The sequence below is a fragment of the Mesoplodon bidens genome (assembly GCF_964165515.1).
Source record: "Mesoplodon bidens genome assembly, chromosome: 17".
Lineage (NCBI taxonomy): Eukaryota > Metazoa > Chordata > Mammalia > Artiodactyla > Ziphiidae > Mesoplodon > Mesoplodon bidens.
The window spans coordinates 24593512-24617678 of NC_138174.1; the positions used below are offsets into that span (position 1 = coordinate 24593512).

At 36.9% G+C, this 24167-nt stretch overlaps 1 protein-coding gene across 3 annotated transcripts in view; it reads left to right on the plus strand.

Moving 5' to 3' along the window:
* The window catches only part of VWA8 (von Willebrand factor A domain containing 8), a 378001-nt gene that overhangs the window by 72232 nt on the left and 281602 nt on the right, over nucleotides 1-24167 (plus strand). For all 3 annotated transcript variants that reach the window (XM_081214571.1, XM_081214572.1, XM_081214573.1), the window contains exons 6-12: nucleotides 514-678; nucleotides 1484-1533; nucleotides 2259-2367; nucleotides 4570-4674; nucleotides 8342-8473; nucleotides 10636-10770; nucleotides 10860-10937. In XM_081214571.1, coding sequence (XP_081070697.1) covers nucleotides 514-678; nucleotides 1484-1533; nucleotides 2259-2367; nucleotides 4570-4674; nucleotides 8342-8473; nucleotides 10636-10770; nucleotides 10860-10937 — 774 coding nt within the window. The remainder of the gene's footprint in view (nucleotides 1-513; nucleotides 679-1483; nucleotides 1534-2258; nucleotides 2368-4569; nucleotides 4675-8341; nucleotides 8474-10635; nucleotides 10771-10859; nucleotides 10938-24167) is intronic.

Genomic DNA, 24167 nt, shown 5'->3' on the forward strand with positions numbered 1-24167 from the left:
GTCTATTTGGATTCTGGTGAAAATTAAATGAGAAAAATTCATGGAAAGTGCTTATCATGTATTAAGTTTTCAAAGAATGTTCCTTATTATTATTAATATACCTTGGTAGAAATAGATCCATAAACATAGTTATTTATTGAAGGTCCCTGGGCAGTCTCTGCTCTGCTGGTGGTCTACCCCTCTAGAACTACCATTTTACGACTTCTAGCTTGAACCAGTTTATTTTCCTTGCTCTTCCGACTGTTCCTTTGTGTTATTGACTAGGGTTTAGAGATCTGACCCACATCGCCTTTGTTCCTGGATGCTTCTCCTTTCAAACACCAGTCTTCATTTTGTGAGCCTTCCCTGGTATCCTGTTCCTGATTCCACTTTCCTCCCTTCCTTGACAGTTTGGCTTCAAGAGCATTCTCAAATACAGTTTACCTGGCAGTCAGGACATACACTCCTTAGCCTGGCTCTTGCAGTTGTGATCTCTATCATTATGCTGTAATTGTTGATTTCTTATTCTTTTAGAATCATACCAAAACAGAATTGGATGCTTGGAAGATTGTCCGAGTTAGTGAAGATTTCCGAGTGATCGCCTTAGGCTTGCCAGTACCTAGGTACTCTGGGAATCCATTAGATCCCCCGCTCCGGTCTCGATTTCAAGCCAGAGATATTTATTATCTACCCTTCCAGGTAAGTAGGAACAAAGATAATTTATTTTATTTTTAAATTTGTATTTATTTTTAATTGAAGTATAGTTGATTTACAATATTAGTTTCAGGTGTTCAACATAGTGATTCGATATTTTCATAGATTATACTTCATTTAAAGTTATTCTAAAATATTGGCTACATTCCCTGTGCTTGTAGCTTATTTTATACATAGTAACTTATATCTCTTAATCCCCTCTTCCATCTTGCCCCTCTTCCCTTAAGGATAATTTATCTTTTAAATAGTTTTCCTGTTTATAATAAATTCAATTACTATAAAAATGTTACTGTGTTTGTAGATGTCCCCCTCAGTAGTTGATGGAAAAAAAATGGATATAAAGGTAAAGAAAATCTCTGGAAACTAGAAAGAAAAGTTATTGTGGTATTATTTGTCTGAAAGGTTTTTTTTTTTTTTGCGGTATGCGGGCCTCTCACTGTTGTGGCCTCTCCCGTTGCGGAGCACAGGCTCCGGACGTGCAGGCTCAGCGGCCATGGCTCACGGGCCCAGCCACTCCACAGCATGTGGGATCTTCCCGGACGGGGGCACGAACCCGTGTCCCCTGCATCGGCAGGCGGACTCCCAACCACTGCGCCACCAGGGAAGCCCTGAAAGATTTTTTTAAAAGACCAACTCTTCTTTTAGAAATGACATGTATCAAGAAATGATTTTTTGCTATTAATTACATAGTGTCTGCTTAATTAAAAGGTTGAATTATGTCTGTCAAACATTTGCATTTAATCTGTTACATTCCTTATTAATCAATTTGATATGTTTTATGTTATTTTAGGACCAACTTAAACTGTTGTATTCAGTTGGAGCCAATGTTTCTGCTGAGAAGTAAGTATTTCAGATATATATATGGACACTTAACATTGAATTTGTTTTGCCCATTCATTGATCAACTGATTCATTCATTCATTCAACAACTGTTTGAAGAATTTTTCAGTAGCTATGGAACCAGCTAATGATAGTTAATAAGACATGATCTTTGATGGCAAGAAACTCAAGATCTAGTAGAGTTTACAGATATGTGTATAAATACCTTACTTTAACACAGTGTGGTAAGGGCCATAATTTCGGAGTATTGGGGGATGTTGTGGTTGAGACTTTATAAGGGCTTCACAAAGGCATTGTCATTTGGGATGGGTCCTAAAGAATGAGTAGGCTTTTGACTGATAGAGAATGGAATTAAGGAATTCTAAGAAAAAAATTTTAAAGCATGGCATGAGAATATATGCCTTATTCTTGGGTCCATGAAAAGCTCCCAGAGGCTGGAGTTCGGATTTAGATTGAGAAAGGTGGGAGGTGACGCTGGCAGAGTAGTTTTGGGCCAGGTTATGAAAAACCTCACATATTGAGACAGATTTAAGAAATATATCTGTGAACCTAATCAGCTTGAGTTTGAAATGGAATATTATAATATGGAACTATTCCCTAAGAATTAAATAGTGGATGTCAACTTTTTCGATTAATTAAATTGGCCCAACTATTTTATATGTAACAGATTTTATGTATTATAACTATTAGAATAAAATTTAACATCACTTTTTGTTTTCCCCTAGAATTTCTCAACTCTTATCCTTTGCCACCACTCTCTGTTCCCAAGAATCTTCTACTCTTGGACTTCCAGATTTTCCTTTAGATAGTTTACCAGCTGCAATTCGAATCCTGGTATGTATAAAATAAATTAATGACTGGTATACCCAAATGTGGCAAAGAAAACTTAAAAGTTAACCCTTGGAGGTTAATCATTTCCATTTGCCTTATTATACTCTTCTATAAATATTGTAAGGCCTGAGATTAATTTGCTGTGCAGCCCAGGAAACTGTGCAGAGACCACTGATGTGTTCTGAGTCCTTAAAGAGCTTACAGCCTTGGACGGGGGAAGGTAGACCTGCAGCTCAGGTGAAAGTTCCACAGAGGGAAGGAGGACTTCTACCTGATCATGCAGAGGTCTGCGGCAGTGTAAGTCGTGCCTCAGACTCGCCCCAACCTGAGGCAGGGGAGCTGGGACTTTCACACTCAGCACCATCCATCTCACTGGTTAGCAATCGTCCCAGGGGGCACACATTCCCAGGCACTAGCTGCTCTCCCACTCTGGGAGCCAAGCTGGCTCCAGGAGCTCAAGGGCAGTTTTCTTGGAAAGACCTGCAGCAGCTGGCTGTTGGAAGGGAAAGCTGGGAGGCACATGAAGGAGGAAAATGGGTGAGGGGATTTGGTGGAAGACAGACGTTGTCCACCACAGTTTCACGAAGGTCATGACAGTAGTGTCTGGAGTGTTCCCTAGGCAGAGGGAACAGCATGGGCCAAAGGTGTTAAATCACAAAAGGGCCTGGTGTGTTTTTCGGAGAATGATGATAAATTGTATCACTGGAGCAAGCACGTGTGCTGAAGAGAAAGGTTAGGACCTTATTGTGAAGTGTTTTGCATGGTGAGTGAAGTTGTCTGTATTTTCTGGTGTGGAAGAAGTGGCCCATTAGACATTATTAAGTAGATGGGATGTGTGGCAATCAGATATATGTTGGAGGAAGACACCTCTGCTGGCAGCGAGGTGAGGTGGGGGGAGCGTGGATGCACAGGGAACAGGTAGGAGACTGCTAAGGAGAGCATAATCCAAGGTAGTAGTGACAACACTTAGACAAGAGACTTATTTTTAATCTCCTGTTGCTTTTTTTTTTTCTTTTTTTTTTTTTTGTGGTACGCGGGCCTCTCCCATTGCGGAGCACAGGCTCAGCGGCCATGGCTCATGGGCCCAGCCGCTCCACGGCATGTGGGATTTTCCCGGACCAGGGCACGATCCCGTGTCCCCTGCATCAGCAAGCGGACTCTCAACCACTGCGCCACCAGGGAAGCCCTCTCTTGTTGCTTTTTATTTTACGTTTCCTGAGGGTCAGTGAGTTAGGTTTCTCAGGTATTGTTTACACTGTTCTATACATCTGGAACAGCATTTTTCCTCCTATTTATCACATCTTCTACTTTTCATTCTTTTTGTTTTTTCCTTGGAACTTTTTACTTTGACAATTCTCAGATCTAAGAAAAAGTTCAAAAATAGCAAAACCTAAATCCATAATCCCTTTAACTAGAATCACCAACTTTTAACATATTGCCACTTTTGTTTGCACTTTCTCATTTTTTTCTAAACAATTCTGAAAGTAAATTGTAGTCAGTATTCTTAAGTACTTCAGTATGCAACTTCTAAGAATTAGAACATTCTTCTACATAACCAGAACACTGTTATCACACCCCTCAGCATGTTAACAGTAATTCTGTAATGACATCTAATAGACAGTCCATATTGAAATTTCCCTAGTTGTCCTTGTTAGTAGACTTTTTAAAGTAGGGTAAACTGAATTGGGAAAGCAATCTGGGGGCAAGGGTTTGAGGATAATGAACACTTTCTAACTTTGTAGTTATAACAGTGAAGCTAGGAGTATGTGGATGAGATTAACTCAGATTAGGAGTAGAGGAAAAAGAGAAGGTACTTTGGAATGAGTAGGATAGAGAAGTGTGTTCAGACCTGTAGTTTCAGACATGCTGAATGGGAGTCTATGGGACATCCATATAGTCACGTCTAATGGGCAATTGAGAGTTTAGGTCTAGAGCACAAGAAAAAGGTCAGGACTGGAGACAGAGACATGGGAGCCATCAACACATACACGGCAGCTGAAAGATGAGAGTGGGTGAGTTTACCAAGGGAAAGGGTGTGGAACAAGAAGAGGAAACAATGAATATTTGCCTTTGTAGACTTCTGGAAAACAGGAGAAACTGGGTATTGTTTATAATGCAATTTCAATGTCATATGTACATTTTTGTTAAATTTTCTGTGATTATTTTAGGTGTTCTTCATTCCTATGTATTTTTCCTCCTAAATAGGATTCCTTTCCTATGATGTCCATCGAACATGCAATCCGGTGCCTTTACCCGTACACTATTTTACTAGGACATGAAGGGAAGATGGCTGTGGAAGTTGTTTTAAAAGTAAGTATCTGATGGAGATATATGTATGTGTATAGCTGATTCCTTTGTTATAAAGCAGAAACTAACACACCATTGTAGAGCAATTATACTCCAATAACGATGTTAAAAAAAAAAGTATGTATGTGCTTCACTTTCTTTCCTTACCTTTCCCATTTTCTCTTCTTGTCCCTTCTCTTCCCTTCTTCTCATCTCTCTCTTACCCTTCTTTCCTACTTTTCTTTCTCCATCTTTCTTTCTTTCCCTTGTCTTCTTTTCCACATGTGGAGGCATTGTCATGTCAGTAATGGGGCGTAAACATTCCTTCTGCATTTATTAGTAGGCATTCTACACTAAGGAAGAGCTTTTTCTTCTCCTCCATGTATTTATTTATTCTTTTATATCAATATGCACTTATGGATCCCTATTTTATTCAGTGGGTTATAATTGATTACTATCATCATTTATTTTGATGCTAAAATTATCCCAGGTCTTGGCCAGTGAGAGCCACTTCAAGCGGACCCTTGGCGAGAGAGAGTCATTGACTCACCCCAAATAATTCCTTTTTATGAAAGACTGTTTTTGTTTTTCTTACACAGTTTGGGTCAAGGTGTATAGGTTTCTAAGGAGTAGGTAGAATGTGAACACTAAGCTGTTGTGGTCTTGTGTATAGGCCCTTCATTTTCTGGAGGCCAGAATTTGACATATGGAGTGGTGTTAGTTTCTCCCTTATCCCAAAGAATACACAGGGTCTTTGGGAGTACAGAAGTACTCTCTATGCAGCTAATAATAGTGAGAAGGGCTCAGAAGAGTGGAACAATAGATTCTAGTTACTTCAGTGGGATTTTATTTCATATATCAGCCAACCCAAGAAACAGTATTTTCATTGATTGGTGATGTCAATAATAATAATAACAAAATAAAACTAACAAAAAGCCGTTCCTCATAAATGCTAAACAGTATAGTTAAGGGCAGAATCTAAAAGAAAAACATAAAGAAGCAAGGGGAAAGTAATGGTCAATAAAGAGGCAAAGGAAAGTAGAAGAGACAGCAAAGAATAGAAGCAGGGCTAGGGACAGTGAAATAGCAGCCACTGATGAAAGGGAAGAAAGGGATTTGCTGTGTGTGTGAGAAGGGGTGAGGGAGAGGGAGGGGAAAAAGGAGAAGGTGGAAGGATGTTAAGGAGATAATGAAGAACCATTTGGAAATGGGGAAATTAATGCCTATGCTCAAGGAGTTAGGAAACTACCAGTCTGACTGTATAGTTCACTCTAAGATTCATTCCAGCCTCTGAAAAACAGAACTAGAACTCATCTTTGATTTAATTAACATCTGAGCTACTTTGGCATTGGTCATTGAAATAGAGTACCTAGTGTTTGAGAAAAGAGGCTGTGATTACAGATGAACTCCCTAGATGACCATCAGCACAAAGTCCACTGCCTTGGGAACAAGGGTACGTAGGGTAGAAGAAAATGTCAGAGTTCTGATAAAATGAAGCAATGTAAAGTTTTGTGACACAACCAGGAGAAGGCATTCATTGTCTAGATAAGTCCATTATGAACATAGGTCTTTATTTTTACTAAGAAAACACTTTGATGCGTTTCTGGTCTCTAATTTCAAAATTAGTCATACAAATTCTATAAAGTTATAGAATACCTTTAAAGAGTTGAGTTTTCCAAAGAAAGTAGTCAGTGCTGCTTCATTTTGTTTGGCCTTTATTTTGATCTTTAAAATTAAGGGGAACATAGAGCACTGATTGAGGATCCATATTACAAACAGAAATTCTTTCAAATCTGATTGTAGAGTTTTAAAAAAAACAGGAAAAAGGGGAATTTTGTTACTTATGTAAGAGAAGAAAAAGTGATTGTCTTTTCTTGCCTTAATTTTGTGAAGAATTATATATCTGTTTTACTCCTCAATTTCCTTTTTGATTAAGAGTCTTTAAATTTCCTATGCCAACAAATGGTAACTCACCTTGCAACTTGAGTTCTTTTCCTATTTTAGTGTATTCTAGCCTACTATTTTTATTCTACTGAAATATTTTAGTGTGAATTATTTATAAGGACATAACCAGTACAGCAAGTGTGGTTCAAGGCATTAGTGTTCATTTCTGGAATATAAATGCTCTGACATTAACCCTATATCAAGCTAAACTAACATTACTATGGCTGGAGTGAAAACATACCTTTAAGCTCATATATATATTTTCTTAGAATTTAATGGGTCTAGGTTCTAAATTCCAATGAATTTAATTACTTTGCTATGGCTTCCTTTCCAATTGAACCTCCTTAAAATACAGTGTACCCTTTTTTTTTTGGCATGAAATTATGGTGTCAATGATTGTTATTTGTCTACAGCATGGAAGCAATTCCTACCACATGTGTGACACCATGGGAGTTTGCATATATAAATTGTGCAAAGTATAAAACTTATGTTTTTTATGGTAGCACATATAAACAATTTTTCTTAGGCTTGGGAAGAGGAATGATTGTCTTGAGTACTTAAGACACAGCTATGAAGACATGATCTGGGCTGTTATGTTTACAGTGTTGAAGTTGAAAATAATTTTCTTCCCCAAAATATATTTTCTAGAGTTGAGTCATTCTGTTGAATAAGCAGTAATCTGTTCTTTCATTGAGTTTCAAGTCTTTCACTATAGTGATAATGTTCTAAAAGTATTGTAGAATTTGGGGGGAATAATTTCTGCCTGTTTAACACTAAAAATGAGTTAAGCTCTTAATATTGAACATGCTGCTGTTAGTAGGGCATAGGATTTAATTAATTTTCAATTAGTATCCTCATTTTTCATATACTTATTTGTGTCCTCTGTGTGCTTTTTTTTTTTTTTTTTTTTTTTTGTGGTACGCGGGCCTCTCACTGTTGTGGCCTCTCCCATTGCAGAGCACAGGCTCTGGATGCACAGGCTCAGCGGCCATGGCTCACGGGCCCAGCCGCTCCATGGCATGTGGGATGTTCCTGGACCGGGGCACGAACCTGTGTCCCCTGCATTGGCAGGCGGACCCCCAACCACTGCGCCACCAGGGAAGACCCTGTGTGCATTTTTTATATAACGAGCTGGGATTAGGGGGTGTAACCTAGTGTTAGAATATTGATCATTGGCCTACATGGAGAAAGAATGAATGGTCTGGGCCTTTTAAATCCAGTTTGACAAATATTGAGAACCTACACTGTAGAAGGCACTGTGCCAGATACTGTGGAAGATTGATTGTTATACTTTATTGTAATCAGTTAAACTAACCACACAAGCAATCAGCAGACGGGTGTCCAGGCAGCTATTAACTTCAGTTGATTTAAGAAATCAACTGATATAGGCCTTATTTTAATTTCCTTTAGCATGTTTTCAAGAGTCTGATCATCCTTTTCTAGGAAACTGGAACCTTCAATTATCAAGCATTGTAGGCTGCAAACTTCTACCAGATCAGGAACTCAGCGATTCCATTTCTTGGCATTTAGTAAATTTTAGGGACTATTTTCATATCACCTTAGTAATTAGCTTAAGGAGAATGAATGGTATCTGTAAAAATAGGGGAAAAAATTCTCATTAATTTTTTTACCTTTATTTTTATAACATAGAGTGGGTTTCAGTTCTAATTAAGATGGAACCTTCCAGATATCCAACATTAATACTAAAATAAAAAGTAAATTACATGTCCTTCTGGTAATTTTACAGCGCTTTGAACTTCAAGATTCAAGAAGCTCTGTGCTTCCTGAAGAGGTTGTGAGAGTGGAGAAGATGACTGAAAACCATGTCTTCCAAGCTTCTGTGACCATCCGGATTGCAGAAAAAGAGGTGACCATTAAGGTAATGAATGAATCAAGGTTCGTACTTTCTAAGATGTGCCTTGTTCTGTCCATTTTTATGACCTAAATTGGGCTTATGATTCCTTTATAAGTCTTTGGTTCCATAGCATCACATCTATATACGTGTATCTGTATATCTATATATCCAGAGTCATGTATGGTTTCAAACTGGAAAAGTTCAGCAGAAACATAGGGATAGCTTTTCATCAAAAACCGAAGTCAGCCTCTGAGAAAATCAAATAAAGTGTTTATTAATGAAAGCATTTCGTGTTCTGAGTCCTTGGTAAGAAACAGTCATTGTTTTCAAACATATCTTAACAACTAAGGAACGCTCTTTTCAAATAAAATCTTGGTCAGCTACATGAAACAGTTAAGAGAGGAGCTGTTGTAGTTGAACAGTTTTTAGAGGAGGGGAACGACATTTGCTCATAGAGCTCCAACTGCTTGTTCTGCTTCCCTTTTCCCTAACCCTTCCCTTGAGGGTCCTAAGAACCCTAAGAGGTGATAGGAAGCTAACACTAGGAAACACAGCCTGAAAAACGCTGACAATTAGATTGTAAGTGAATGTAGGAAAGAATAAATGCTTGCCTTCTTATGTTATGACAGAGCAAGCATTCATGATAGGCTTTTTTTTTTTTTTTTGCGGTACGCGGGCCTCTCACTGTTGTGGCCTCTCCCGTTGCGGAGCACAGGCTCCGGACACGCAGGCTCAGCAGCCATGGCTCACGGGCCCAGCCGCTCCGCGGCATGTGGGATCTTCCAGGACCGGGGCACGAACCCATGTCCCCTGCATCGGCAGGCGGACTCTCAACCACTGCGCCACCAGGGAAGCCCCATGATAGGCTTTTTTGTTTGTTTGAACGTGATATTAGTAATACTTATTCAGGTCACTGTAGTTACTCAATCATCAAACAAAACATTGGTTATGTCTACCATGAGCCAGGCTCTGTATTAAAATCCACTCAGTGCCTGCAGTGTACTAGTTACTGTATTTTTCTCTTCACATATATTATACCATTTAAATCCCCCAATAACCCCAGAGATAACTTTTATTATCTCCATTTTATAGATTAGAAAACAGATGTGAAGAGGGTCATCAGTTCACCCATGGTCACCAGCTACCAAATGGCACAGCTGGGCCTTCTAGACAGCACACTCCACACGACACTCTTCTGTCTCCTTCAGATGAGTGACCTCACAACTGATGGTTTAGGATAGAGGCAGATGATTAAGAACTGCACTGGAATGGCTACGGAGATGTAGAGACGGAAGTAACACCAGGAGTCAGGAGAAGGAGTAGAGAAAGTTTCAGAGAGGAGATGGGGCTTGAGCTAAGTCTAATGACACAGGAGTTTTCCAGTGGCCCAGGAATGGAAAGGTGATAGGACATTTCAGGCGGTTTGAACAGAATGTCCAGGGACATGAGATGTGAGCGAGCTTTCATTATTTGCTTCCCTTTGGTAATGGCTTTCTAACATCATTGCCTCCCAGCCCTTCAAGTTAGCCTTCTATGTTACCACCAGGATGATCTTTCTTAAAAACAAATCTGATCTTGTCACTTCCAAACTTGTAATTCTTTAGGGTTTGTGTTGTCTACAGTATGATCAAGTCCGGAGTCCCCAGCAGGGCATGGAAATCCAGGAGACTTTAATAAGGAGGAGATAGGAAATAAAAGGAAGTAGGTGTGAAGGATGGGAGATTTTAAGAACAGATGCTTCTGAGTGGCAAACTAAAATAAGAGTGGAAAAAGATTTGTGGACAGTTTAGAAATCAGGAGATCTTTGGTGATTTTAGAGAATCCCAGTAGATTGATTTTAAATTCTGTACTTATAACTGAAATTTGGGCAAAAACCTTCATTCTCAAGCAGTGACATTGTTATTATAAGTTATAAATAGTATGAAAATTACTTGATTCATATGAAAATGTCTGACAGCATAGGGCTTTAATTTTAGAGGGATGATTGATTTGGAAGTTTGATGAAAACGATCATTAGATGTGTGAATGAGAAAATAATTGTTGCTCTATTGAAATATCAAAAACAGTATAGAATTGAATTGAGCAGGAAATTAGTAGGGGCTTTTAAATGGCAGTTGTATGCTTTCATTTAACTATTATTTTGAGAAAAACATGTGCATATTATATTTACCTCTCTTTAATTATAGGTGCCAGCTGGGACCAGGCCATTAAGTCAACCTTGCACATCAGACCGTTTTATACAAACTTTAAGCCATAAACAACTACTGGCTGAAATGATGCAGTCTCACATGGTTAAGGACATATGTTTAATTGGAGGAAAAGTAAGAATAGCAGCCTCACTGCTAAGTTCTGTTTCCCGACTTTTGGTGGTTTTGACTTATCCCTTGAATGATTGTGTTTCCATTTGTAGGGTTGTGGAAAAACAGTCATCGCTAAGAATTTTGCAGATACCTTAGGATACAATATAGAACCTATCATGCTCTATCAGGTAAGAAGTTCATTTTTAGCTCTTGGACTATAAACATACTTTTGGACCATCACCAGAATTTGTGGATATTCTTCCTTCAGTTGTACCTGTTAATTCTGAAGTAGATAAATAACTGAAACAGCTATCAAATTGGAGTGCAGCTATAATTATTTGGAATTTTTGAAAGTGTGTTCTAGGATATCTGATGTGCCCAACATACCAGGGTCTGTTTTTCAAGAGAGATCCATTTTGCAAGCATGTGTACACACACACAGTACATTTAATAGTAATTTGGAAATCTAAACAAAATAGGTTTCAGCAGCAGTGGGAGATAATTAGGTATTCACCAAATAGATAATTATTTTTTTATTGTGGTAAAATGTACATAACATGAAATTTACCATTTTAACCATTTTTTTAATTTTATTTTTTTTTCTTTTACTGAATATTTATTCTTAATTGAAGTATAGTTGTTTTACAATATTGTGTTAACTTCGGAACAGCAAAGTGATTCAGTTATATGTATATATACATTCTTTTTAAAATTCTTATCCATTATGGTTTATCTCAGGATATTGAATATAGTTCCCTGTGCTATACAGTAGGACCTTGTTGTTTACCCATTCTATCATTTTAATCATTTTTTTTTAGTGTACAACTCACCGGCATTAAGTACATTCACAATGTTGTGAAACCATCACCACTAGCTATTTCTAGAACTCTTTTATATTCCCAAATAGAAACTCTATAACCATTAAATAATAAATTCTCTGCCTCCCTCTAGACCCTGGTAACCTCTATGTGACTTTCTGTCCCTATGAATTTGTCTATTCTAGGTACCTCATGTAATGGAATCATGCACTTTTTTTTTTTAAACATCTTTATTGGAGTATAATTGCTTTTCAATGGTGTGTTAGTTTCTGCTGTATAACAGAGTGAATCAGCTATACATATACATATATCCCCATATCTCCTCTCTCTTGCGTCTCCCTCCCACCCTCCCTATCCCACCCCTCTAGGTGGTCACAAGGAATCATACACTTTTTGTCCTTTTGTCTCCAGATTATTTTACTTAGCATTATGTTTTCAAGGTTCATCCATGTTATAGCATATCTCACACGTTCATTCCTTTTTATCACAATAATATTTTGGTTTATCCATTCATATGTTGATGAACACTTGAGTTGTTTCTACCTTTCGGCTATTGTGAATAATGCTACTATGAACACTGGAGTACAAGTATCTGTTTGAGTCCCTGCTTTCATTTCTTTTAGGTATATATGTTGGAGTGGTATCGCTGAATCATATTGTAATTCTACCTTTAACTTTTTGAGGAGCTGCTAAACTGTTTTCCATAGTAGCCACACCATTTTACATTCCCACTAGCAGTGCATGAGGGTTCCAGTTCCTCCGGCTCCTTGTCAACACTTGTGATTTCCTGTTTTCTTGTTTTGTTTCTGTGTTCATTTTGCTTTGCTTTTTATAATAGCCATCCTAATGGGTGTGAAGTAGTAACTCGTGGTTTTGATTTGCATTTCCCTAGTGACCAATGACATTGAGCATCTTTTCATGTGCTTATTACCATTTATATATCTTATTTGGAGAAATACCTTTTCAAGTTCCTTGCCTATGTTTTAATTGCATTGTCTTTTTGTTGCTGAACTGTAAGAGTTCTTCATATATTCTGCATATTAAGGCATTCTCAGATATAATATTTGCGAATGTTTTCTCCCATTCTGTGGGCTGTCTTCTCAGTCTCTTTTTTTTCTTTTTAATATCTTTATTGGAGTATAATTGCTTTACAGTGGTGTGTTAGTTTCTGCTTTATAACAAAGTGAATCAGTTATGCATATACATATGTTCCCATATCTCTTCCCTCTTGTGTCTCCCTCCCTCCCACCCTCCCTATCCCACCCCTCTAGGTGGTCACAAACCACCGAGCTGATATCCCTGTGCTATGCGGCTGCTTCCCACTAGCTATCTATTTTACATTTGGTAGTGTATATATGTCCATGCCACTATCTCACTTTGTCCCAGCTTACCCTTCCCCCACCCCATATCCTCAAGTCCATTCTCTAGTAGGTCTGTGTCTTTATTCCCGTCTTACCTCTAGGTTCTTCATGACCTTTTTTTTTTTTTCTTAGATTCCATATATATGTGTTAGCATATGGTATTTGTTTTTCTCTTTCTGACTTACTTCACTCTGTATGACAGACTCTAGGTCCATCCACCTCACTACAAATAACTCAATTTCATTTCTTTTTATGGCTGAGTATATACAATGTACCACATCTTCTTTATCCATTCATCTGTCAATGGACACTTAGGTTGCTTCCATGTCCTGGCTATTGTAAATAGAGCTTCAATAAACATATTGGTACATGACTCTTTTTGAATTATGGTTTGCTCAGGGTATATGCCTGCAGTGGGATTGCTGGGTTGTACGGTAGTTCTATTTTTAGTTTTTTAAGGAACCTCCATACTGTTCTCCATAGTGGCTGTATCAATTTACATTCCCACCAACAGTGCAAGAGGGTTCTCTTTTCTCCACACCCTCTCCAGTATTTATTGTTTCTAGATTTTTTGATGATGGCCATTCTGAGTGGTGTGAGATGATATCTCATTGTAGTTTTGATTTGCATTTCTCTAATGATTAATGATGTTGAGCATTCTTTCACTCTCTTGATAGTATCCTTTGATCCACAAAAGTTTTTAATTTTGATGAAGTCTAATTTATCTTTTTGTTGTTGTTTCCTGTGTTTTTAGTGTTACATTCAATAAATCATTGCCAAGTCCAATGTCATGAATTTTCCCCTATGTTTTCTTCTAAGAGTTTTACAATTTTAGGTCTTGCATTTAGGTCTCTAAAACATTTTGATGTATTTTTTGTATATGGTGTAAAGTAAGTATCCAACTTCAATCTTTGCATGTGGATATCCAGTTTTCCCAGCACCATTTGTTGAAAAGACTGTCATTTCTCCATAGGATGATCTTGGCAATCTTGTAAAAAATCAACTGACCGTATATGTGATCGTACGTGTCTGGGCTTTCTGTTCTACTCCATTGGTTTATATGTCTGTCCTTATGTCAGTATCACACTGTTTTAATTACCATAGGTTTATAGTAAGTTTTGAAATCAGGAAGTATGAGACCTCCAACTTTGTTTTCTTTTCCAGGATTGTTTTGGCTATTCAGGGTCCCTTGAGATTCCAGATGAATCTTAGGATAGGTTTTTTCTATTTATTAAAAAAATAAAAGTTGAGATTTTGATAGAAATTGCAATGAATCTATAGATCATTTTGGGTAGTATTGTCATCTTAAATTAAATCATCTATTCTGTAAACATAGATGAATTTCTGTTTGTTTATGTCTTTTTAAATTTCAGCAATGTTTTATAATTTTCAGTGTACAAGTCTCATCTCCTTGGTTAAATTTATTCTTAAGTATTTTTGAATGGATTATTCTGGTGGATGTACATGCTGAATATAGTATTATAAAAAAGCAAACTTACAGCTGGTGTTTTTACAGAGTGAAATTTTCTGTTATGTATTTTTTTGTAATGATATCTCTAAGACATTTTTATCCTGCTAATTTACGGATTTCTACGTATTCGTGTTTGGGTGGTTATGGTATCTTTTTACTTCTAGCAGAATCTCTGCTTCTTATTCTTGGAACAATTTTGGATAGTGGATGTGATATACTATTTACTTACATTTTAGGAAGCATTTTGTGTTTTTAGTTTATTCTTTTGTTTAGCTTTTTAATTATTACTGGCAATATATATATTTATATTAAAATTGTTCTTATTTTTGAAAAATGATGTTTAAACCAGTTTCTTGCAGTGACCTTATCATAGAAAATTTTGTTAACAGCTCATATTTCAAATGATTCTGTTGAGAGTTTTTTCATGCTGCTTTAAGTTACTTTGTGCCTATGGGTTGAATTGGCCAGAGTTAGAAGCAATTATAATCACATGGTACTGGTAACTTTTGGGCTATAAGCAAAAAAATCTATTGTAAAAGATATTTGAGAATTCTCCCTGAAATTAATTTTTTTTCTTTCTTCTGGGTAACTTAACTCATTCAAAGCACTAAGGTATCATTTACTATTTTGAGTTACTTTGAAAATAATTTTGGAAATGAAAGAGAAAGCATCCTGCCTTGGTATAAAACTGTGGAGGATTTATACCTCCTACTATTTTGTAGTTTTTGTTATCATATTTCTAGAAATACAGGTAAAGGTAGTTATATAAAAAAAGAGGGAAAGATAATTAACTGATTAAGGACTTAAAAGATTTAAATATTTACTAAGAAATACTCCATGATTTTAAAAGATGAAATTTATGAAGAAGCATATGATCCAAGCTTATGAAATCATGAAGAATATGAATTAAGGTGAAGAGACTTAAACCAGTACTGATATCCTGAGTCTTAAGCAATAAACATGTAGGGGAAAGAAAATAAATTTCTACATTATACAGCAGGTGACAAGTCTTAGAACCCACTGAAAATAGATATATTTATATATTTTTTTCAAAAATATATTTTAAAGTGAGTCTTTATGAATTGATTCTAGGTCTACTGGAGTTTTTAAGGGAAATAAGGAAATTGGCAGGAGAGGGGAGTATATTTTTTGCTTAATTCATGAAAGATGTAATGAAAAATACCCTGCCCTCTTAGAAAATCACCCTCTTGGTGATGGTTAGCTCAATATACTAGTTCATCTGTCTATACCTTTCCATAGCTCAGGTTAGAAGTGATCTTAGGATGGCATTTTATCATCTCACCAACCTGTTAACCATCAACTTTCTAGTTTCCAATGAAAATACTTTTCTACCAAATAATGGAGAGGAAAAAAAATCCCAAATCATCAATATATTTTTAAAACAAGTTAAATTTTATTATAAATATATCATATTCCACTTATAAGTCTAGGATAAATACAAGCATAACTTAACCTTTCCAGCTGCCATTGCTTTGAAATCATATGGAGAAGACCTTTTGAGGATAATATTTCTTTTCTCTTTGACTTCATCCCCATTTATTACTAATAGTATTTCTAAAGTTGTACACATTATTATTTTTTACATTAAAATAAAAACTCCCGGGGCTTCCCTGGTGGCACAGTGGTTGAGAGTCAGCCTACCGATGCAGGGGACATGGGTTCGTGCCCTGGTCTGGGAAGATCCCACATGCCGCGGAGAGACTGGGCCCGTGAGCCATGGCCGCTGAGCCTGCGTGTCCGGAGCCTGTGCTCCGCAACGGGAGAGGCCACAACAGTGAGAGGCCCGCATACTACAAAAAAAATAATAATAATAAAAAAATAAAAACTCCCATTCTAATGAAAGCTGGAAATAATTTATGCCTCATCAATTTTTTCCAGACAGTACTCTTTCTGTATGAGATTTCTGTAGTCAGTTTATGGTGATTCTTACACTGTAGTGATAAATTATCTTATAAGCATATGCTTGAACTGTGAAGATTGCAGTCACCTCATCCTGCTATCCATTAAAAGAAGAACCAAACAAGAGAGTATGTATGTATCTATCAATTAAACTCTCTCAGCTCCACTGAAAAACTACTGAAAGTATCCTGCCATTGAGAATGTTATCTTTATGTATGAAAGAATTAGTTTAATAGGTTGAGAACAGATTTTCTTATATATTTTTGGAGAGTGACAATAAGTTCACAAAAATATTATTTTAATGTATTTTTTAACTTTCCTGTTGTTTGTTGATGATAAATAAACAAAGGTAGGAAAATTATACTATTCAATTTGATGGCAGACCATTCTATTACCTGATACTCTTCTGAGATATGAAGCCAGTCTCTTCTAATTTCTGCCACAGGATAAGGTCATTTAGTCATATCTTATTAATATTCTATCTGACAAACATGGGTGATGATATTCAAAAGGCACACAAGTTTCGCCATAAGAATATTTTGCCCATCCTCAGCATACACACTATCTACCTTATAGATGTCCTTCAAGGATTGGGAAAACTGGTACAGAGATAAGGAAAGTAATCACATACTCTGAAAACCCCTTTTCCAATTTTGTTTTTCTGCTCATTAATCTTTAGAGAAATGTCTGGGAGAAAAAAATAGTGTCTGAAATATAGACTTCAGAAAGGGATAGAGAAGTGTAATAATGGAAACATGTTTTGTAGGTGAGTTTGTTTCTTTCTCCATATGGCTTCTTTCCAGGAACTGGATCAAAGCATATATTAGGCACTTTATTGACATTTGCAGGTTTTATAAGCTGTAAATTAGTTGGTTTTTATGATAGAAACCAAGCTCCTGAGATTAATTTGACTCTTTTTGCTTATAATTTCATATTTATTAGTAGCGTTCATCTATTTCTTTGGGACAGAGGAACTAATTTAATAGGATTAAAGGTTAGATTTTGGTTTTATAATAATATAGCCCATATTGAAAAATTTCCAGAAGTTTGACCCAACGTAGAGAATTTAGTGGGAATAAGTAACTCAACATCTGTTTTCCTAGAAGATGTAGAGATTTCCCTGTTACTTGTACGTGTATAAAGCTACACTTAATATGTGGGCTTTGCCTTATTTTTAGACTTGACTATTTTTAGAACTGGGTTTCATATGAAGAAAAAGAAAAACAGAGCCTTTACACAGATTTGTGGCAGTACATAAAATAAGTTTTATAATAGGTTATAAAAATCTTAAATCATTTGGCTCAAGTGTTAGGTCAGATTCTTTTAACTGGTTATTCTTTTTTTAGTGTTGAAGTCAGTGATTTCATAGTATTGAAGACATACAGGTTATTATTCTTCTCTTTCACAACCAGATAAGGGCATATTTCCAGATTTCTTTCCACACCACTGTAAACAGCACCAGATCTGAGATCTCGTTTTTCTGTTTAAGTACTACTTGGATTAAAAGCTGAGTCAACTCCAATCAAAAATTTAGGTCAAATAAGTTTTAGAGACTTATAATGAACATAATCACTGTCTAAAACATGTTGAAGTCTTAGGATCATTTTTGACCCCTTAGCTAAGTTTTTCTTCCTATAGCTAAACTCAAACCAAATCCTTTTCTTCATTTTCCATCTAATCTACAATTCCTCCTTCTTCCTGTGTATCCTAATACAGTGGAAATATCTTGACCTCTTATTCTCTCTCATTTGTTTTCACTGCCCTATGTCTTGGACTTTTTTACTTGCTTCTTGACTTTGTCTTGAATTTGCACTTTTTTCATGAAGATTTCAATGGTCTGTATTCATTTAAGTGGTTTATATTCAACCTCAGAGACTAACTTTCTGTATGATTCTGTAGATCATTCTGTTTTCTTGATTTATTTTGCTGTAATCTGTCATCCTTTCTGTCTTCTTAGTATTTTTTCTTTTTCCCACAAAGAATAACCTTCATAAGGCTCTCTAGGAATTTACTTGCCTCAATTCCTTCAAATTTCTTTTATTATAAAATTTATTTTTTAAAAATGTATGTCATCATGCAAGTTCTACATCCTCTGAATTTTGAAATAGGAATTATAAACTAAGAGTAGTTGTCTTTTCATAGAGCTCTTCCTCATTCTTTTTCTTTTATAGTTGCATATTATTCCATCATGTGATTATACCAGAGTTTATTCAACCAGTCTCCTATATATGGACAATTGGATTGTTTCCAAAATTTTGTAATTACAAACTAAGTTGCAATGAATAACCTTTGCATATGTATTTTCACATTGTTAGAAGTGTATCTTCAGGATTAATTCCTAGAAGTGGAATTGTTAGGTCAATAGGTAAATATATGTGTAGTTTTGTTAGGTATTGCCAAATTTTCCTCTGTAAGGATTATACCATTTTGCATTCCCACCAACAATGCCAACAGAGAGGGCTACCAAGCTCTTTAATGTTTGCCAATTTGATAGTTAGAAATGGTATCTAAGGAGTAGTTTTTTTTGTTTTTATTTATTTATTTATTTATTTATTTATGGCTGTGTTGGGTCCTTGTTTCTGTGCGTGGGCTTTCTCTAGTTGCGGCACGTGGGGGCCACTCTTCATCGCGGTGCACGGGCCTCTCACTGTCGTGGCCTCTCTTGTTGTGGAGCACAAGCTCCAGATGCGCAGGATCGGTAGTTGTGGCTCACGGGCCTAGTTGCTCCGCGGCCTGTGGGATCTTCCCAGACCAGGGCTCGAACCCGTGTCCCCTGCATTGGCAGGCAGATTCTCAACCACTGTGCCACCAGGGAAGCCCCTAAGGAGTAGTTTTAATTTGCATTTCTTATATTAGGAAAGAAATTGAAAATCTTTCCTATTTTTAAGGGCCATTATTATGGTCCTTAGTAAATTATCTGTTCATTTCTTTTGCCCATTTTTCTACTAAGTTTTTGGTCTTTTTTCCTCTCAATTTTTAAGTTTCTAATATTAGGCATATTTGCTTTTTATCTGTGATATATGCTGCATATATTTTTCTCTCAGTTTGTCAGTTATACTTTGATTTTATTTATGAATAAATTAGTTTTTGCCTTGTAAATTAAAAAAAATTGTAGTTAAATTTATTAATATTTTATTTTATTGCATCTAGATTTTGAGTCATGGCTAGAAAGCCTTTCCCTATTCCCAGGTTAAGGAGGAATTCACTCATGCCTTTTTTAGCTTCTAGGTTGACCTCTGTCCAGTTCTTGCACATAACCCCTTATATTTTAGAACCAGCAGTGGAGTACTGGGTCTTTCTCAAGCTGCCATCTATCTTTCTGACCACAGCTGAGAAACATCCTCCAACCTTAAGGACTCAAATTATAAGATTGGGCCCACACGGGTAATCCAGAATAATCTCCCCATCAAGGTCACTAACTTAACTACGTCTGCAGAGTTGCTTTTGCCACATAAGGTAACATATTCACAGGTTCTGGGGATTAGGATATGGATATCTTTGTGGAGGGTATTATTCTGCCTACTACACTGACCATTTTGGAAGATCACACCACTGAGAACATTGCCACTGATGGTATTTGAGTTACAAATGTAGCATACCTCTTTCAGTGTATATAGTTTTCGTATGCATAGTGATTCTACATGTAGCTGCAAGCATCCAACTTCATGATATTTTTTGGTGTAGCTGTGCCCATACATTTGTTGAAGTGTGTATTATTTTTTAACAAGTTATTTTCCCTATAATAAAATGTAGGCATTATCCTGAATTTTTTTGAAGTTATGTGTATAGGTATATTATATTACCTATGGATTTTTTCAAGGCTATAAAGCAAAAATTACAAAATATTGTTTATAAAATGGAGGTGTTTATAAAATGGAGGTGTTTATAAAATAGGGTTGGGTCTAACAGGATTGAGAATGCAGCAAGTTAGACCACAGCATAGGGCTTGGCATACAGAAGATACTCAGTTGAATATGCACCATCCTAGAGGCTTGGGAAATCTTAAACTATTTTAAGTAGAATGACTTTTGTTTTTAAGTATGTAAGGGATAGATGTGATTATTCAAGCATTGTTGTCATTCTCCCCATCAAACACATTTAAGAACTTTTCCATTTATAGCATTCTCTAATGCAGAAAAGCGATAGAATTATTTAGATCAATTTCTGATTTTTGAGAACTAATTCGTTCTTATAGGATAAAGCAGGAGGCTGTTTTGAGACAAATTCATTTCAGTTTTAGAATTACAATTTTCTGCATATTTCCTATGTTTTTCAAACATAAAATTTTGTGACAATTTAATAATAGCTTTTTGCAGTCTCTTTGAAGTGATTCAAGTTATTTACTAAAATTTATAATTACTCTAAAATAGGCCAGTGAAGTGGTATTTCCTGGCTTTCAGAATTAAGGATGAGAAAGATTAAGTGCCAGAGTTTATACCTCAAACAAAGCTTCTACAACATGTCCTAGCTTATTAATTTTCAAGTCATTTTCTTGCCTGCTAGACTGTACATCTTTAAAAACAGTAAGTAACAGGCAATGAGGCTCACTCTGAGATGAGAGGAAACTGGGTTGAGGCCCTAAAAGTATCATCTGTTTTTATTTGGAATGCTTTCCTTCACATTAGCTTGACTTGCTTTAGAATGCTAGTGTTCTTGTTACATCACAGTTTATTTTTCAGTATTGGTCTGTTTTTCTACTTGCTAGATTTTCAAAAAACAACATAATAGAAAGGAGGAATGGAGGAGTTTGCAAAAATCAATGGTTGTTTCTATCCACCATTGAGATGGATAGAAGTCCATCTCAACAGTGTATTATTTTTATAATTGAAACTTTGTGAAACGTATCTTAGGCTCTTGTTTTGATGGAGAAATCATCTCAAAAGCTGAGTGTAATGATAGATGTAGTATTTTATGTTAAGCTTGCAATTAGAACTACTTGGAGTGTTTATATGATAGGACATAGTACAAAGTTATGTATTGAAAAGGTAGGCTATTTGCTGGTTTAACTTGATAACTTATTAAACTTATATATTCTAAAAATGCAAAGTGTATCTTAAAGTTTAACTGTGCAATATATGTTATAAAGGTTCATCTTGTTGTATTTGCATAAATTTGCCATTTAAAAGGCAGTAAGTTTTACATTTGCTTTTTAAAAAAAAGTATCCAAACATGATATTCAAATCTTTTATAACTTTGCAAGTATGTACTAGACTCCTTATTTAATTGAAACAGTGTACATTTTAAGTAACAGACAACATCTTTTGTGTTATGTTAACAAATTTAGTTATCATGAGGTATTTATTAGATTTATAAAAGCACACTAGGAGGCCTTTGGGCGTGTGTATAAAAATAAACATTACAGTAAGACCAAATCCATTCGCTCAAAGAAGAAAACAAAAGTAACCAAGGAATCCTACCAAATAAGGAATTCCAGCCAGAAAGGTATTTCATTTACCATCCTTGGTGATCCAGAAACATAGGATCCATAAACCTGAAAAGGGAAAGAATTTCAAATTTGAGGATTCTCTTTAGAATAGCTCCAAACTTAAGGACACTGTGTGATGAAGTCACAGTACTGTTGTTGAGAACAAATTGTTATGCTTGACCATCTCCATTAGTTAGGACTTTTGTTTTAAATGTACTTTACAGTAATTTTGATTAGGGGTCTTAGGGCAATCTTTGAAGGGTCTTCAGGAATTTATAGTCACCAGAGATCACTGTAAGAGTAAGGATTTGCTAAAGGTTAGTGAGATTAATGATGAAGTTATGTATTTATATTCTTATGGGTAACATGTCAAGAAAGAAAAGAAAGAGGATATAACTTTGATTTGATTTTTTAATTAATTAATTAATTTATTTATTTTTGGCTGCGATGGGTCTTCATTGCTGTGCGCGGGCTTTCCCCAGTTGTGGCGAGCAGGGCCTACTCTTCCTTGCGGTGCGCAGGCTTCTCATTGCAGTGGCCTCTCTTGTTGCAGAGCACAGGCTCTAGGCACGTGGGCTTCAGTAGTCGCGGCATGTGGGCTCTGTAGTTGTGACTCACGGTCTCTAGAGTGCAGGCTCAGTAGCTGTGGCTCACGGGCTTAGCTTCACCATGGCATGTGGGTTCTTCCTGGACCAGGGTTCGAACCTGTGTCTCCTGCATTGGCAGGTGGATTCCTAACCGCTGAGCCACCAGGGAAGCCGCATAACTTTGATTTGATTTTGACTTTCACAAATTTCTGTAAGTACAGTATGTTTTATAAATATGTTTTATTCTTGGAAATAAAAAGTAAATATGTACTTCTCAGCTGTGTCATCTAGTTGCCTTTTATGATTTCTAAGTGCTTTGTTTTTCTATTCTTCCCCTATTAAAAAAAACCCCAGTTACTCAGGATCCAGCCCATTTTCTGAATATATTCAATTTTATTGCTGATTTACAAACCAGTTTCATAGTAGAAACAGGGCTTTCTGAGGTGTTTGAACTGAAAACCATTTGGCAGAACCAGAGAGATAGTCAAAAAGAACAGCAAAGGGAAAGGCATTAACAGGCAGTGTTCAATAGTGCCTCTGGGAACTGAGTTGAAGTAGCTTGGGGTTTAAGCTAGTAAAAGCTGTGAAAATCCTGATTTTACAGTTTATTGACTACTGTTGAGAAATTAACAACCTGAAGAGGGACCTTGGCCAGCCCAGCTCCTGGGATGCTTCCTGTTCATTTCCTGTGGTTCCCTGAGGCTCTCCCAGATTCAGGTAGCTGCTGGCTGGCAGCCTCTGTGCAGGTGAGGAGTGGTGCCCATTATGCCCTCACATAGGTGGGAAGATGGACAGGGTGGGAGGGTTGCCCTGCTACCTTCAGCAGTCTGTTTCTTTAACCTTAGCAAACCTTTTTCAGTGCTGCTTCAAGCAGGAGATGCCACGTTTATCCTCAGTGTTGCTCCCTGAATCCATTAACTCTTCCTTATCTCCCACATAGTGAAAGGTGTTTGCTGCACAGTATCTCCCATGGGGGAACGATTCAGAGAGAGCAGCTTTAGTTTTGTGAGGAAGGTTCCAAAAGGGACACATTAAGCCAATAGAAAGCGTTGCCGAGTATTGCAGCCTTGGCACACTTCTTAGCTTTCTCCCCATCCGCCATACCCACCCCACAGCCAATTGTTAGTCTAACATCATTTGCTTTTTGCAGGATCCGCTATAGCTATGGACATCTCCAGTAGCTCTAACCCACCATCCCTGGACCCATTTTTGAGAATTTTCTGGAAAACGCATTTGGCATATGAAATTTTACTTTATAGAGTTTTTAAGAACACATCAGTTATGTCAGTTGGACATTAATAGACACTTATTCCTCTCTCATGCACACAAGCTCACTCTCAGGATAACATTGAAGTTCTATTTTCTTAGCCAATTTCAAGGATTTGATACAGAGTTATCAACTATAGTCACCATGTTTTATATTATATACTCAGATCTTAATTCATCTTATACCTGAAACTTTGTACCCTTTTACCAGCCTCTTCCTATTTCCCCCACCCCTCAGTCCCTGACAACCACTCTTCTACTGTCTATTTCTTTTTTTTTTTTTTGCTGTACGCGGGCCTCTCACTGCTGTGGCCTCTCCCGTTGCGGAGCACAGGCTCCGGACACACAGGCTCCGCGGCCATGGCTCGCAGGCCCAGCCGCTCCGCGGCATGTGGGATCTTCCGGGATAGGGGCACGAACCCGTGTCCCCTGCATCGGCAGGCGGACTCTCAACCACTGCGCCACCAGGGAAGCCCCTGTCTATTTCTAAGAGTTTGACTTTTTTTTTTAAGATTCCACATACAAGTGATTGCATACAGTATTTTGCTTTGTCTAGCTGGCTTATTTCAC